Source organism: Phoxinus phoxinus (genome assembly GCF_949152265.1).
Source record: "Phoxinus phoxinus genome assembly, chromosome: 22".
Taxonomy (NCBI): Eukaryota; Metazoa; Chordata; class Actinopteri; order Cypriniformes; family Leuciscidae; genus Phoxinus; species Phoxinus phoxinus.
Genome location: NC_136897.1, coordinates 12,491,116 through 12,504,326, shown reverse-complemented (window position 1 = coordinate 12,504,326; position 13,211 = coordinate 12,491,116). Strand labels below are relative to the sequence as shown.

Here is a 13,211-nt window from a genome sequence, read left to right as displayed (position 1 = left end):
GACAATCACCCTGGCCTGTCGCTAAACCCTCAGCCCGTTATCAGACCTTTGTTTCTCCGGGCCAACCGCTCCTAGAACGAGTGTCCACCAACACGGCCTGAGGGGCCACGTACAAATGGCATGTAGTAACGGGGGTCTGGGCGGACTCTGACTGCATTGGTATCCATTGCCTCGAGTTGCTTGCCGTTAATCTTGCTTTGAGACAATCTTTGCTTTAATCTTGCTCCGGACTCGTTCCTCTGCCAGTTGTTTTACTCCTCTCCGAACGGACAACCCTCGGCACGGAAAGACACTGGCTCACGTCTGGCCCCGGGGCCCCCGCAGAAATGCGTTCCCCAGTGAGCCTTCTTGCACAACACTGTGCTAGGTCAGGGAGGAGATGGAGCAGGTCTTGATAGTTGCCCCTTATTGGCCCAACCGGACCTAGTTCTCTCAAACTTTGCTCCTCTCGACAGCCCCTTCCTGACTCTTTCCTCTGAGTACATTCTCAGGGATGGGGCATGATGGCACCTGCGTTTAGACCTTGGGAAAACTCCAGGTCTGGTCCTAAAAGGACAGGGCGCGGAGGTTCCGGTAGCTACCACAAGAATATGTCGTAGACACCATCACTTCTGCGAGAGCACCTTCTAATGAGGCTTGCATACGGCAATTAGAAGTGGAACCTATTCGTTGAATTGAGTCTTCTTTCCGTGAAGCAATTTCGATGTTCGATCACTTCAGTGCTTTCTTTCCTGCGAGATGGGTTGGAGTGAGGGCAATATATGTATATTGCCTCTAGATTGTCGCACATCATAATGCAGTAGGATGCAAATCCGTGGGGAAGCACGACTTGATCGTCAGGTTCCTGAGGGGAGCAAGGAGACTGAATCTGCCTTGCGCCCCATATTTACCCTCTTGGGACTTATCTATGGTGCTACCGCACTGCAGACACCTCCTTTGATCCTCTGCAGGCAGCTGAGTTAATAATCCTGTTTTTAAAGAAACAGTTCTCCTGCTTGCTTGGTCTCTACTAGAGGGTAGAGACTTGCTCGCATTTTCGGTCAGCGAATCATGCCTGGAATTCGGACCGGCTAATTCTCAGGGTGTCTGAGACCCCGGCCTGGATATGTGCCCAAGGTTCCTACCTTTCCCTTAGAATGGGACCAGGTGGTGAGCCTGCAAGCGCTGCCCCGGAGGAGGCAGACCCAGCCCTGGCTTTTCTCTGTCCGCCCACTCCATTGCGGTTATACGTGCACAGAATGCAAAGCCTTAAGGCCTCAGACCAGCTCTTGTCTTTTACGGAGAACAGCAGAAGGGAAGGCTTTTTTCCAAGCAGAGGTTGACCCACTGTAGTGGTGGCCTTCATCTTGGTGTAATTCCCTAGATGCACATGCCCACATGGGTGGTGAGCTCCTCCAAAGTGAGAGTATTGCTCCCTCCTAGGCGTTGACACAGTGTGCCTCGCTGACAGAATTAGTAGAGTTGGGGGCTGGGCGACACCTATCACGTTTGCTACAAAATTAGCTTATGTGTCGAACCACTGCTTCCCGTGGGCTCCCTTCACATGAAGCCAGTTTCACTGTAATCCCGGTTCGAAGTGTCGGCTTGCTGCACCATTCCCCTCCTACGGACTAGATACGTGCGCAATTCTTGCGCCAGTTGAGTTCCCCTTTTACCCAACCCTGTCGAGTTCCTCCACACCCCTTTGGCGTCAGACGTGGCAGAGCGTTCAATGCCAGGCCTTTCACTCGTAAGCACTGTGGAACCTGTGTTAGGCTGGGTCCATATGTTGCTCCCTGCGGTGAGCCCGTGTTTTCCCTCTCCCCCCTGTTATAGGAGGGAGCCACCTCAGTGAAATTCCATAATTTTGTACTGCCCGCCCAGTCCATATGTCCGCCCAGTCCCATCTCCACATGTCACCTCCCTACAGACAGGATGTGGATTCCGCAGCATACCTTCCTTACACCGATAGGTACGCTTTCCCATTATACCCGCTTTGCGGGGCGGAGCATGTGATGCAATTCGTTTTAACAATACTCGAAGATGACAGGCTCCCTAACCGTGATCCCAATCAGTCGGCACGTCCGACTACGTCACCGTTCCCTCCTTCAGGGAACTAGGGTTACATACGTAACCAAGACGTTACAGTCGTAACCTAAGACGTTTTTCCAACCGAAGTCACTTCCTGGAGGATGATGTCATTAAGATTTTTGTTAGTTAAATGAATATCACTTATAGGATAAGACTGTAGACATGATTTTTATACTGTACAAACTATATTCTAATCTATCCCCTACCCCCAAACCTATAACCATCACAGAAAAGAGTCTATCCCCTACTCCCTAACCCTAAACCTACTCATTACAGAAAAATGTCTGCATTTTTACATCACAGTATGATTTTAAGCGGTTTTCCTCATGGGGATACAAGGACAAGGATATTGTCATCTTTATCTTTACATTTTGTCCCCATAACCTATATTATAACGTATTTAGCTATCGTATGTATCTACCTGAACCACACACACACACACACACACACACACACACACACACACACACAAAACACACACACGCACACAAACACAAACAATTAATCACAAATGTTGTGTTTGAAACATTTTGATTAAATCTGTCCAAATTTTAATCTTAACCGTTCTATTTCATCAGATACGATCTGTAAACAGGGCTTTAAGTGTAAAATACCGAACTTGTCCTTTAAACTCGTGTACACTTAATTATGATACTGTGTTTTCCATCTTTACAAATTGTGAATTTAGTATTTTATCTAATATACGATAAGGATATGAAAATGTAGGCTACTGCATGACAGAAATTACATTACTATCACAGTACATATAATGGATGTATTATGACACCTAGTGCATTTGTAGAGGAGTACACTGTAAAAAAAAATTACTGATATTTACTTAAAAAAATTATGGTAACAATGTTACACATAATATTTTTGAGTAGTTAAGGCTCGATTTCTTTCATGGAATCTACCTATATAAATACATGTAAAATCCCCTAAATTATTTAGTCTATGACACATTGAATTTAATATTTTTAGTGAAATATGCTTTTTTATTTTAAGTTGATGCTCAAAAATGTGTGAATTAGAGTGAATGGAAATAACCTGTTTATATTTGATTGAGTTATATTGCAATATTAAAAGATTATTTACTGCTAGATCAGCACAGAATCAAACTTGTTAATATACAGGCATTGCAGCAAAGTTTTTGCTCTATGATCAAGGGAACATGATTTAGTTCCATTACATGCAGTTATTCACAACCTAAGCATAAGCCCTACTCTTCTGCACAATCGTAACGATCAAAACTTAAACAAAATAGAAACTCTTTCAAATGTCAAACATAAACATTAACTGATATTTCCCTTTACTCAAATACACATAAAATAACACTTCATTTCAATATTTCCTCACCATTTCCAGCCATGTGCAAAGCATGCTGGGAACTAACAATGGCGTCTCTAAAAAAAACGCATTATTGAGCCAATTCTATTAAAATAAATAGGTAGCCATTTTTCCTTAATTTTATAATCGGTTCCTCAATTCAAGCCTCACAATTGTGTATGTTTGCTTACATTTTTTTTAGGAAAATGTATCTCTTGATTTTATTAGTGAAATGTTTCAATTATCACCAAGACCCATGATTAATTTTTTACAGTGATATGTCAGACATAACCTTTTATTTTATATATATATATATATATATATAACAAATGCAAAGAGTAATTTCCTTAAAACCTTAATGTGTGCGAGTGTGAGTTTGCAATGTAAGCAAGCACAATTTGCAAAGAGTCATTGTTTCAAATGAAAAAACAGGTATTATTTGCTAAGAAGTCCATTATTAAACATGTTTTGCACTGACTCTAAGCATTCAAACGGGGTAGGCCTATATTTTTAAACAAACATTATTTTCACTTGCACAAATAAAACCATTTCCTGAGTGTCAATGTTCACATTTGATTTTCGTTTAATAAAAATCCCTTCTTTGCCTCACACTGACCATGTCGCTATCTCAATCTCTTACTCATAGTTGCAATCCTCACCTTGAGTTAATTTCGACTATAGCTGATCGTTTAATTGATGTACAGCGACACCTAGTGGCTAGTATCCAAAATACAACAAATAAAAAAAAAACATTTGTCATTACAGTCTACATATATAAGATTATTTTTGTTATTGCATTATCTTCTCAGCTAATTTCATGGATTTTCTCCTCAACAGAAGAAGATACAACTTTGCCATCCACAATCTCCTCCACAATGACCTTCACTCTGCGCTGGACGTGAGGGTTATACTCTGTAAAGGGTTCAAACGGCACATTTATTACTGGTTCCATTCATTTCTGCTCCATGTTGACTGAAGGAAGGGACCAACATAAAACATTTCATTTCACTCACCTTCCTCTTCCTCTTCCTTTATCTCCACTGTTTTGGTCACTGTTTCTGTCTCAGTCATGGAGGTTTTAGTCATGGAAGTTTGAGACGTGCTTATGACGGTCCTACAGAACACAACGATACACCCTGGGTCTTAGCTGATACAGTACATAAGCTCAACAACTGAACTGACATTCACAACAAGTCACATACACCTGAACAGAGCAAATTTGAATAAATCTGTTCTACGTACGTTTGAGCTTCTCCTTCCAGCAGCCTCCTGTATTCAACGATCTCCGTCTCCAGCCTCATCTTGATGTCCAGCAGCAGTTGGTACTCGGAAGCCTGTTGTTGCATGTTGGCATTGAGTCTCTGTAGCTCCTCCTGCAGGTGGTCTATTTGCAATTGCAACTGACTCAGCTGGACAGCATAGCGTATGCCCACATCAGCCAAACTCTGCTCCAGGTTTTGTTTCTGGGGAAAATGATTGAAGGGGAGATTAAACATTCAAGGGGAAATGGCATATTATAAACCATGTTAAGTGGTTGAAATGTTTTTTAAAGCTACTTTTATTGATTAGGATTTTGAGAGAGAGAGGGGGGGGGGGGCAGGAAATTATTCAGATTAACAGCACAATTGCTTTTATGTCGTTCAACAAACAAGAAATGAACACTGAGCAACTAACATTTTAAGCACAATATTGCTACGGCAGAATGAAAAATTTTGCATCTCCGGGCAACGCACGACAATGAATTTACCTACTGTTTTTGAACAGATCGATTGAACTAATAATTCAATGACTCAATCATAAAGACAGTGGCCGTTTGAAATTGCATATTTTCTAGTAGTAGATACTACGTTTGGTTTGAAATTTCGCCTCATGAGATAGTAAAGTAGGCTATTCATCAGAAGCCCACTTCAAAGTCTTGCCAGAAGTAGGTCATCCAGGTACTTTTGAATACTGTGAATTCAGACATACTACTTGTCTCACATACTGGTTTCTGCCTATGTTGTAGGGAAGTCCTAAGTTGGCAGATCATTCCTACGGTTTGGTGGATTTTGGACTGAACAGGTTTGTTGATAAAAACTTTAAAATTTAACAATTTTTAGGTCTATCAACACACTGGTGAAGCTCAGGCTAGTATAACCTAATAATTTTGACCAAACATTTCGAATTTCAAGTTTGTCCACCCTGTAACACTACATTTTTACAATGGTTACAGTGCATGTGGACGTTTTTGGGTGGACGTTTATTAAGCCCATTATTAGCTAGAAAGGAACATGCTAGCAGAAAATTTAAATTTAGGAAGAATTTTAATTTATATATATATATTATACATAAACAAACATAATATATCGACACGTATGGATCTGTTTTTATTTATTTATTACGCTATTACTGTAAATAAGCCTTCTAAAAACGAGCAAAACAGAGAAAAGTTTATGACTGATTCTTACTTTGTTCTTGGAGTTGCTTTACCTTAAAGTATGTCATGACTGGCTTTACCTTTTAGCCAGTCATGTGATTTGGGGCATATGCTCAAGATTTTAAATGGCAAATAGCACCAATGTAACATGGACTGGAGGTTGAGGGACATGAACTAATTTTATGGATTTACAGATTTTAAAAATAGGTAATTAATTCTGTGTTTATATTTTATGTCAAAGAGAATACTAAATACTAAAAATGGCTAATTTAGAACTATGTGTAACCTTTATTTCAGAGTGAAGTTGAGAAAACATGATTGTGACAAAGTGGGACAAGTTTTTATTATTATTACTAATTATGAATTTGTGTTAATTGGGGTATATGGTCATCTATGCATGAAAAACCATGTGGTACGAAAGTTGATTAACATTTTATGTAAAATATGCAGTATTGGGGACATAAAATCCTACAAACTTGAACCAGGCATGTCCAGACACAAGGAGTCACTTGTTTGTTTTTTTCCGGAATTAATCAGTGTTTTTGAACTAATCATTTGAATGATTCAATGACTCATTCATAAAATAGTAAATGAAATGTCTGGATTTCGCTCACAACATTTACAGAGCAATGCTGAAGGTGCAGTCACATGAGCAAAAGTGGGCATAATTTAATGGCTTGAAATAGTCAATTGTCTTTGTCAGTAGTGTATAAAGCACAGCTCACACAGAAGTCACTTTTTGCGCTTTACAGACTGAAATGTGTGGTTACATTTAAAGTGCTGTCACATAGGCCTGCTGTTGTTTGGTGACAACATCCTTACTTTTTTATTAGAAATCTACGCAATCGGGAACTTTGCGTTAGGGCGCAAGACATGCAGATTTTGCATCTGGTTCACTTCATGTGAATTCGGATGGCGAATCCGTTGACAATCAGAAAGCTGTTTGGTTTGACACGGACAAGTGGAGTGATACAAATAGTGAGAAGTCGCAGTGCTGCTGGACTGTTATATTTGTGGAACGCTGCTCAGCCAATCACATTCGAAGACTAGAACTAACTGTTGTATCATGAAAAATAAGCAGAGATCTTTCGTTTATCTCCTGCCAGAGAAAGGTACGGCTTCAGAAAGAGCAAGAGCAAGATTATACCATTGTGAGAACCCCCTGTAGTTCTATCTCCAGGCTCTGGAATGTTTTCTTCACATCAGAGCGCTCAGTCTGAGATGTCTTGATTTCAGTATAGTTGGTGGACACCTCAGTCTGCAACATTTCCACCTAAAATATTGAAACCCAGAAAGTAATGAGGAATACATGACAGAAAACAATAGGTATCTCTGGTCAGTTGGAATCTGAATAATGCCTGCATGTGTGTGTGTAATCACTGTTGTATCACTGCAGACTGAACTGAGGACACAAGGCGAACTCATGAGAAAATGTAACTAATTTACATTAGAATTAGTGGCGAATTTGTATGAATTTATACAATTCGAGTCATACGAAAATTTATGATTTTTAGAAAATATTAGCATAAAAGTCAACCCGTAACCCCACTCCTAACCGTCAGACGGGTGTTGAATTGCCTTTGCTTTAGCAGTTCCTGCCACTACAATTGACTAAGCCAGACACAAACAAAATATGTCAACAGTTTTGACAGCTGAAAGACTTTAACGATTACTTGAATATCGCAATCACATTCCAACTGACAATATAATCAATTGTCCTACGGAAGACTTGTCTTACTGGCTCACCTTGCTCTGGAACCATCTTGCAGTCTCCCTGCTATTTTTCTCAATAAGCATCTCATAATGATCTCTCATCTCCTGCAGCTCCTTATCAAGATATGAATGAGCTGCACAGTCCACCTCCACGTTCACAGAGCCTCCGCTTTGCCTCTCTCGCAACAAATAAAGATCCTGTGGAGAAAGAGGAGGAGGGGAAAGAGCAGTTAGTCTTCCAAAAATCACATTTGATCCTTCTTGTGAAATAATTCAAGACCAAATGATTGCAGTGAAACGGTAAGGTGACCTCTTCATGGCTCTTCTTCATGAACAGCAGCTCCTCTTTCAATCCAGTTAGCTGGATCTCCAGGTCTCCAATGGACAGCTTCATCTCTCCCAGAACCGCTCGCAGTCGAGCCAAATCTGCTTCCACAACTGAACGCGAGTTCAGTTCAGTCTCATACCTGCCACAGCCAAGGAGGACAAGGATCAGATGCTATTTTAAGATCATATCCTTGACCGCAACATAGTGTCGGCCCAGATACGGCCAACATCTGGTACATGTGGATTCGGTTTCACTTTCTTTTGTTGGTCCCTTTAACACAATCTGTTGACTATAAGTAACGTTGCACGTATATGTCTACTAACTCTCTGCAGAATGTTCAAAAGGGACCATCAAAATAAAGTGTTTCCGTGGATTCCGCACGTTCCAGATCTGGCCGGATCTGGCCCGATACTATGTTGCTGTCTGGGATGCTTTTTCAACCAACAGTAAAGATTCAATACTACATGCAATGTTGCTTTACACATCACATACTTCAAGTGGAAATCTTCAGTGGCGAGCTTGGCGTTGTCCAGCTTCAGACGGAGCTTTGAGTTCTCCACATGACGACTGTGAATCTTTCAAGGACAAATGAGAATGTGTGGTTGATCTAGGGATGTTAATCTTTCAATGAGCATAATAACTATCTGGATGAATAAAGCTGAAATGAAACTAGATTTTCGGTTTTGTTGACAGACACTGATGTTAAACAGCTCTAAACAGGACTGCCCTGTTGTATTTGTGATATTTTTAAAACACAAAACATGGCATAATGGCATAAGGTGAGGCAGGGTTCATCTCATGCCATTTCGGTTATTTCAGGGGTGTGATCTTTCTGATGAGTGACAGCAGCCTTACCTGTATGCTGAGCTCAGACATGGTTGTAAAATAAGCACTCATGTTTTTGCTCTCCGTCGGGCTCTTGTTGTCATAAAACTCCTTAATTTGCAGCTCGATTTTCTTGTTGGCCTGCTCTAAAGAGCGCACCTAAAACACATAACGTGCACAAATACAAAGATAATCAAACAAAGTTAAAATCACAAAACTTTCGCTCAAGGTTGCAGTTTGTAATGTTCAATCTTGCATCTTTTGATTTGAGGAATTATTTAGAATTGATTTAGAGTTAGAGAAATAAAGTTTTATCTTATTTACATTTTTAATTAGGCCTGAATATGTCGAGTAAAACCGTTATAACTGATTATATCCTCCTGGGACCCAGGAATAGACTTTTGTCCACTGTAGTGAACATTATATTTTATTGAATTGCTCTGACATACATGTCACAGTCTGGATGTCCTGTAAATGTCCGAATTCAACACTCTTATATGACAATATTTTGTAATTATCATTTAAATTTGACTTATTTTCAAATTGTTTGTCATGAATCAACATCTCAGGGTTTCTAATCAAAATATGGCTTTCTGTTACAAAACAGGGCATTGATTACATACATGTCCACCTTAGAGGACACCTGGACTTCAAGCATTTTTATCAGGCATTTTGGGAGACAGAAATATTAGATAGTATTATGAGAATGTTGCCAATTATTACTCCCATTATTTTAAAAAATGTTCCATTACATGTTGCCCCAAGAACGTGTTAATATGCAAATTAGATACAGTGTTCATACTGAATGAGACTACGAATGAGATTCAACAAACTTCCGGCAAAATTAGATTTGCTCTGCAAGTCAGTATGGCCAAGAGCCCATTCAAGCCCTTTTCCAATTTTTCCAAATCGAGGCACCAATCACTAACATTGAGGTGGGCTTTACACGATGACGATAGCTCTGATTGGTTTTAGGTCTATCCAATTGCGCCCCAAGACATTTGGGTGACGTCCGTTGGTGACGCCCCATTGGAAATGGGCTGTGAGTGAACCTTCCCCAGACCCACTCTCAGTTACAACTGAGTTACAGAAGGGTCTGGTGTCAACCTGGCTACATTTTACCCACAAATTGCATAAAGTAAAATGGTTTATCAAATCATTCCCTTATCTTTAATAACATAGCTGGGAATTATCTTCATACAGAGTTTGCTTTTAAAAAATCCTGAAACCTAAAAATTGATTGGTGAATGGGGAAAAAATCTCATTGTTTTTGCCTATGTAATTCCATGTCATTTTATTTTTTAAAACCACTGAGTCCTGGTGTCCACTACAGTGGACATAGCATAACATATGAATAACATATCACATAGCATATGAATAAAAAAAATAAAAAAATAAAAAAATTCCAATTTGTTTCTTATGCTCTAAACATTGTAAAAAATATTCTGGATCTCAGGTGGTTATGAAAATTAAACGATAACTCCACATACAGTAACCCAAATGCATTCCCATGTTACTAAATAGTAAAATTAACAGCTAAACACTAAATACATTTTTTGATAAAAACACAGAGAAGAATGCAATGAAATGACAAAAAAAGAAGAACATGTTTAATAACTGTTACTTTTAATTAATGCATATTCAGATAATGTGCATATTATAGTAGTGTGAATATACAATGTTATATAATTTTTACAAAATGATTTATGATTTTTGGGATTCTGGCCAGAATTTAACAAGATCATTTTAAGTCAAATAGTTATGAATTAATATATAAACAACCTTAGACAATTACTAGTGTTTTAATATATTATATTTAATATATTATATAGTTTTAATACATTATATATATATATATATATATATAGCCTATAATACATATATATTGTTATTACCGGTATTTATTTTATTTCGTTTTTACAAACGTGTTTTTTTAGAAAAAGTTAAGATTCAATTGTCTTCATGTAATTTCTGTTACATTTTCAAGTTAACCAATAGAAGGTATGTTACCTGCTCCAGGTAGGATGCCAGTCGGTCATTGAGGTTCTGCATGGTCTGCTTCTCGCTGGGATACAGCTTGACCTCGTTAACAGCCGTCGTCAAGGACGAAGTGGACAAAGATCTGGAGAGGCGGGCACCGTAGCCCCCAGCGCTGCCATGTGCACCAAAAGGCAAAGAGACCAATGAACTCCCCAATCCATTCATGACCAGTCCACCAGAGGAACCATGGCCAGCTGTACCGAACACGCTCCGAGTGCTGAACGTCTTACTTCTGCGTTGGACCGACATGGCTAATTCAGAAGATCTGAGGAAGGATGTCTTTCAATGTCGAAATTGAACATCTACTAATTTCCACTAAAGACTGACTTATATAGCCCTGCTGCATCTCACATGGTGTCAGGTTTCCAGTTCCAGTGAATAGACGGAATGTGAGCGTAGACCCGCCTGTGCCCGGACACTTGTTAAAACCATTGACTTCAAAAACCTGCTATCACACCCTTGACCTTCAAAACTATGTAAAATGATTTGTGGCTTTAAGTGATTACATCTTTCTTCAACTGTTAAATTGTTGTATAAACTGTTTGCATTGGCAATGTGCCAGTTCTATAAGTATTAACAGTGTTTTTTTATAAAAGCTGTAACTTTTTCTTCTTTTAAATGCAACCATTAATTATACACGTGACAGTATTAAAGAATAACTCTTAAAGCAATGTTCTCATGTTCGTTTACTTTGTGTATTCGCCACAACATTCATCAGGTTTGCTTTTCCATTTAGTTCTTATGACAAACATTGTTCTTGCACTCAAATGTCATGTACCTGAACTGTAACCATCAATCATGATGAATGGATTTATGTGTCAGAATATAGTAAAAACACATCTCTTCAGTACATTTTTCTCCAGTAGCCTAATACCATCACCGTCTCTAAAAAATATAGTCGTAACTTGTAATGAAAGTTTTGCTGGTGCGTTTGACAGTAAATGGGATATACATGTTGACATTTTAAAGAGGGTGAATAGGAACATTCTTAAGGAATCAATCATGATGTCAGGTTATTCTGACTTCAACTGTCAGAACATGCAAATTCATGGCCCGACCTATTCTGATGAAAATATTTCATTCACTTGTAATTGTAGTCCCTTTAGGCTAATTTCTTTTGAGAAAAAAATCCTTTTGTCTAATGTAATTTGAACAATTTCCAAGGTAAAATGTTAATGAATTATTAATCATATAAATAGCCTACTCGCTCTTTGATGTTGTGTTTTTTCCTTTTCATGTTGCTTGGACCACGTAACTTTGCAGATAAAAGATTTTAATATATATATAAAGTGGTCCATAGTCCATACAATGAAAATCTGTGTAAACAAAAACTTTTTGGTTTACAAAAATTCTTCGAAATATCTTATTTTGTGAAATATCCATTCTTCGAAATATCTTATTTTGTGTTCCACAGAAAGAAAGTTATACAAGCTTGGAATGACATGAAGGCGAGTAAATGATTACAGATTTGTCATTTTTAATATTCCTTTCATAGTTATTCTTATTATTTTATGAGTCGGTTTTCTTTATTATGGTATAGGGATACTTGTATCATGATCAGCCTGACATTCTTACTTTATGTCCCCTCAAAAATATCAAAATAACATATCAAAATTCAATTTAAATCAGAAATTAAAAAAATTGCTTATCATAGAATGGGTGCATTTAAGTCATTCTATATATGTACTGAACATACGTTTATAGATCACATCCCATTATGTCATCACTAGCTAATACTGAAGATATGGATAAGTGGAATACTGGTAATAAAGTAGGATACAACACATCATCTGATGTCATATCCCTCAATATAGGCTGTGCTTTCAAAGGTGGATTGGCAATTATTTGTTCACCTCAGACATATGATAGCAGAGGATTGTGATCTTGGGTAAAATCTTTAGGTACATACATCTAATGGTCCTGAGAGGAAGCAACAGACTCCTCTCCAGCAATAAAATCAAAGCATCACAGCCTTTCACCATCAGTTCATTTTAATCAATATGATAGTTTTAAAAATATATCACTTATTGATGGCACATCATATAATATTACAGTAGAACAATGATTAGATGAGAACTTGGGTGCTGACATGAATACAAAATCCATCTAATTCTTTTTCACGGGCCACGTATACGTTAATGTTGTTTCCCATTAGTTGAGGGCAGTGACTTTCCTGATCATATGGTTTTGTAATGTTTGCTATGTTAAATTCTCATTAAAAAAAATATTGAATTTCCCCATGTTTAATGTCATGTCTGACGTATTCGGCTTACGCATGCTCCTCCTCCTGAACAATAATTATCCAAATCCATTGATTAACACTTTTTGTTTTTTACCTGAAAATTAAATATAAGGGGCCTGACCGCATATTTGGTATTACAAGGTTTTATTCTTACTCTCGGTTAAAACGTTTCTGGCTCAGCACTATTCAGGTACTGTAAATCTGTTTTTTACTCTTAATATCTTTTATATTTTCTTGCTAAAGAAACCATC

General features: G+C 38.3%; 1 protein-coding gene across 1 annotated transcript; it reads right to left on the bottom strand.

The window, feature by feature from the left end:
* Positions 1 to 3,049: 3,049 nt before the first annotated feature.
* Positions 3,050 to 11,267, bottom strand: krt99 (keratin 99). The gene is made up of 9 exons (XM_079597197.1): positions 10,689 to 11,267; positions 8,709 to 8,837; positions 8,346 to 8,428; positions 7,836 to 7,992; positions 7,559 to 7,723; positions 6,960 to 7,085; positions 4,639 to 4,859; positions 4,410 to 4,510; positions 3,050 to 4,308 (listed from the first exon to the last, which is right to left on the bottom strand). The coding sequence occupies exons 1-9, from the start codon at positions 10,965 to 10,967 to the stop codon at positions 4,202 to 4,204; spliced, it is 1,368 nt and encodes a 455-aa protein (XP_079453323.1). The 5' UTR covers positions 10,968 to 11,267; the 3' UTR covers positions 3,050 to 4,201.
* Positions 11,268 to 13,211: the final 1,944 nt, after the last annotated feature.

Coding starts and splice junctions, on each gene's coding strand:
- krt99 (XM_079597197.1), bottom strand. CDS start 10,967: ATGTCGGTCCAACGCAGAAGTAAGACGTTCAGCACTCGGAGCGTGTTC. Junction 8,838..10,688: donor TGGCATCCTACCTGGAGCAG/GTAACATACCTT, acceptor TATGTGTTTTAG/GTGCGCTCTTTAGAGCAGGC. Junction 7,724..7,835: donor TGAAGAAGAGCCATGAAGAG/GTCACCTTACCG, acceptor CTTTCTCCACAG/GATCTTTATTTGTTGCGAGA.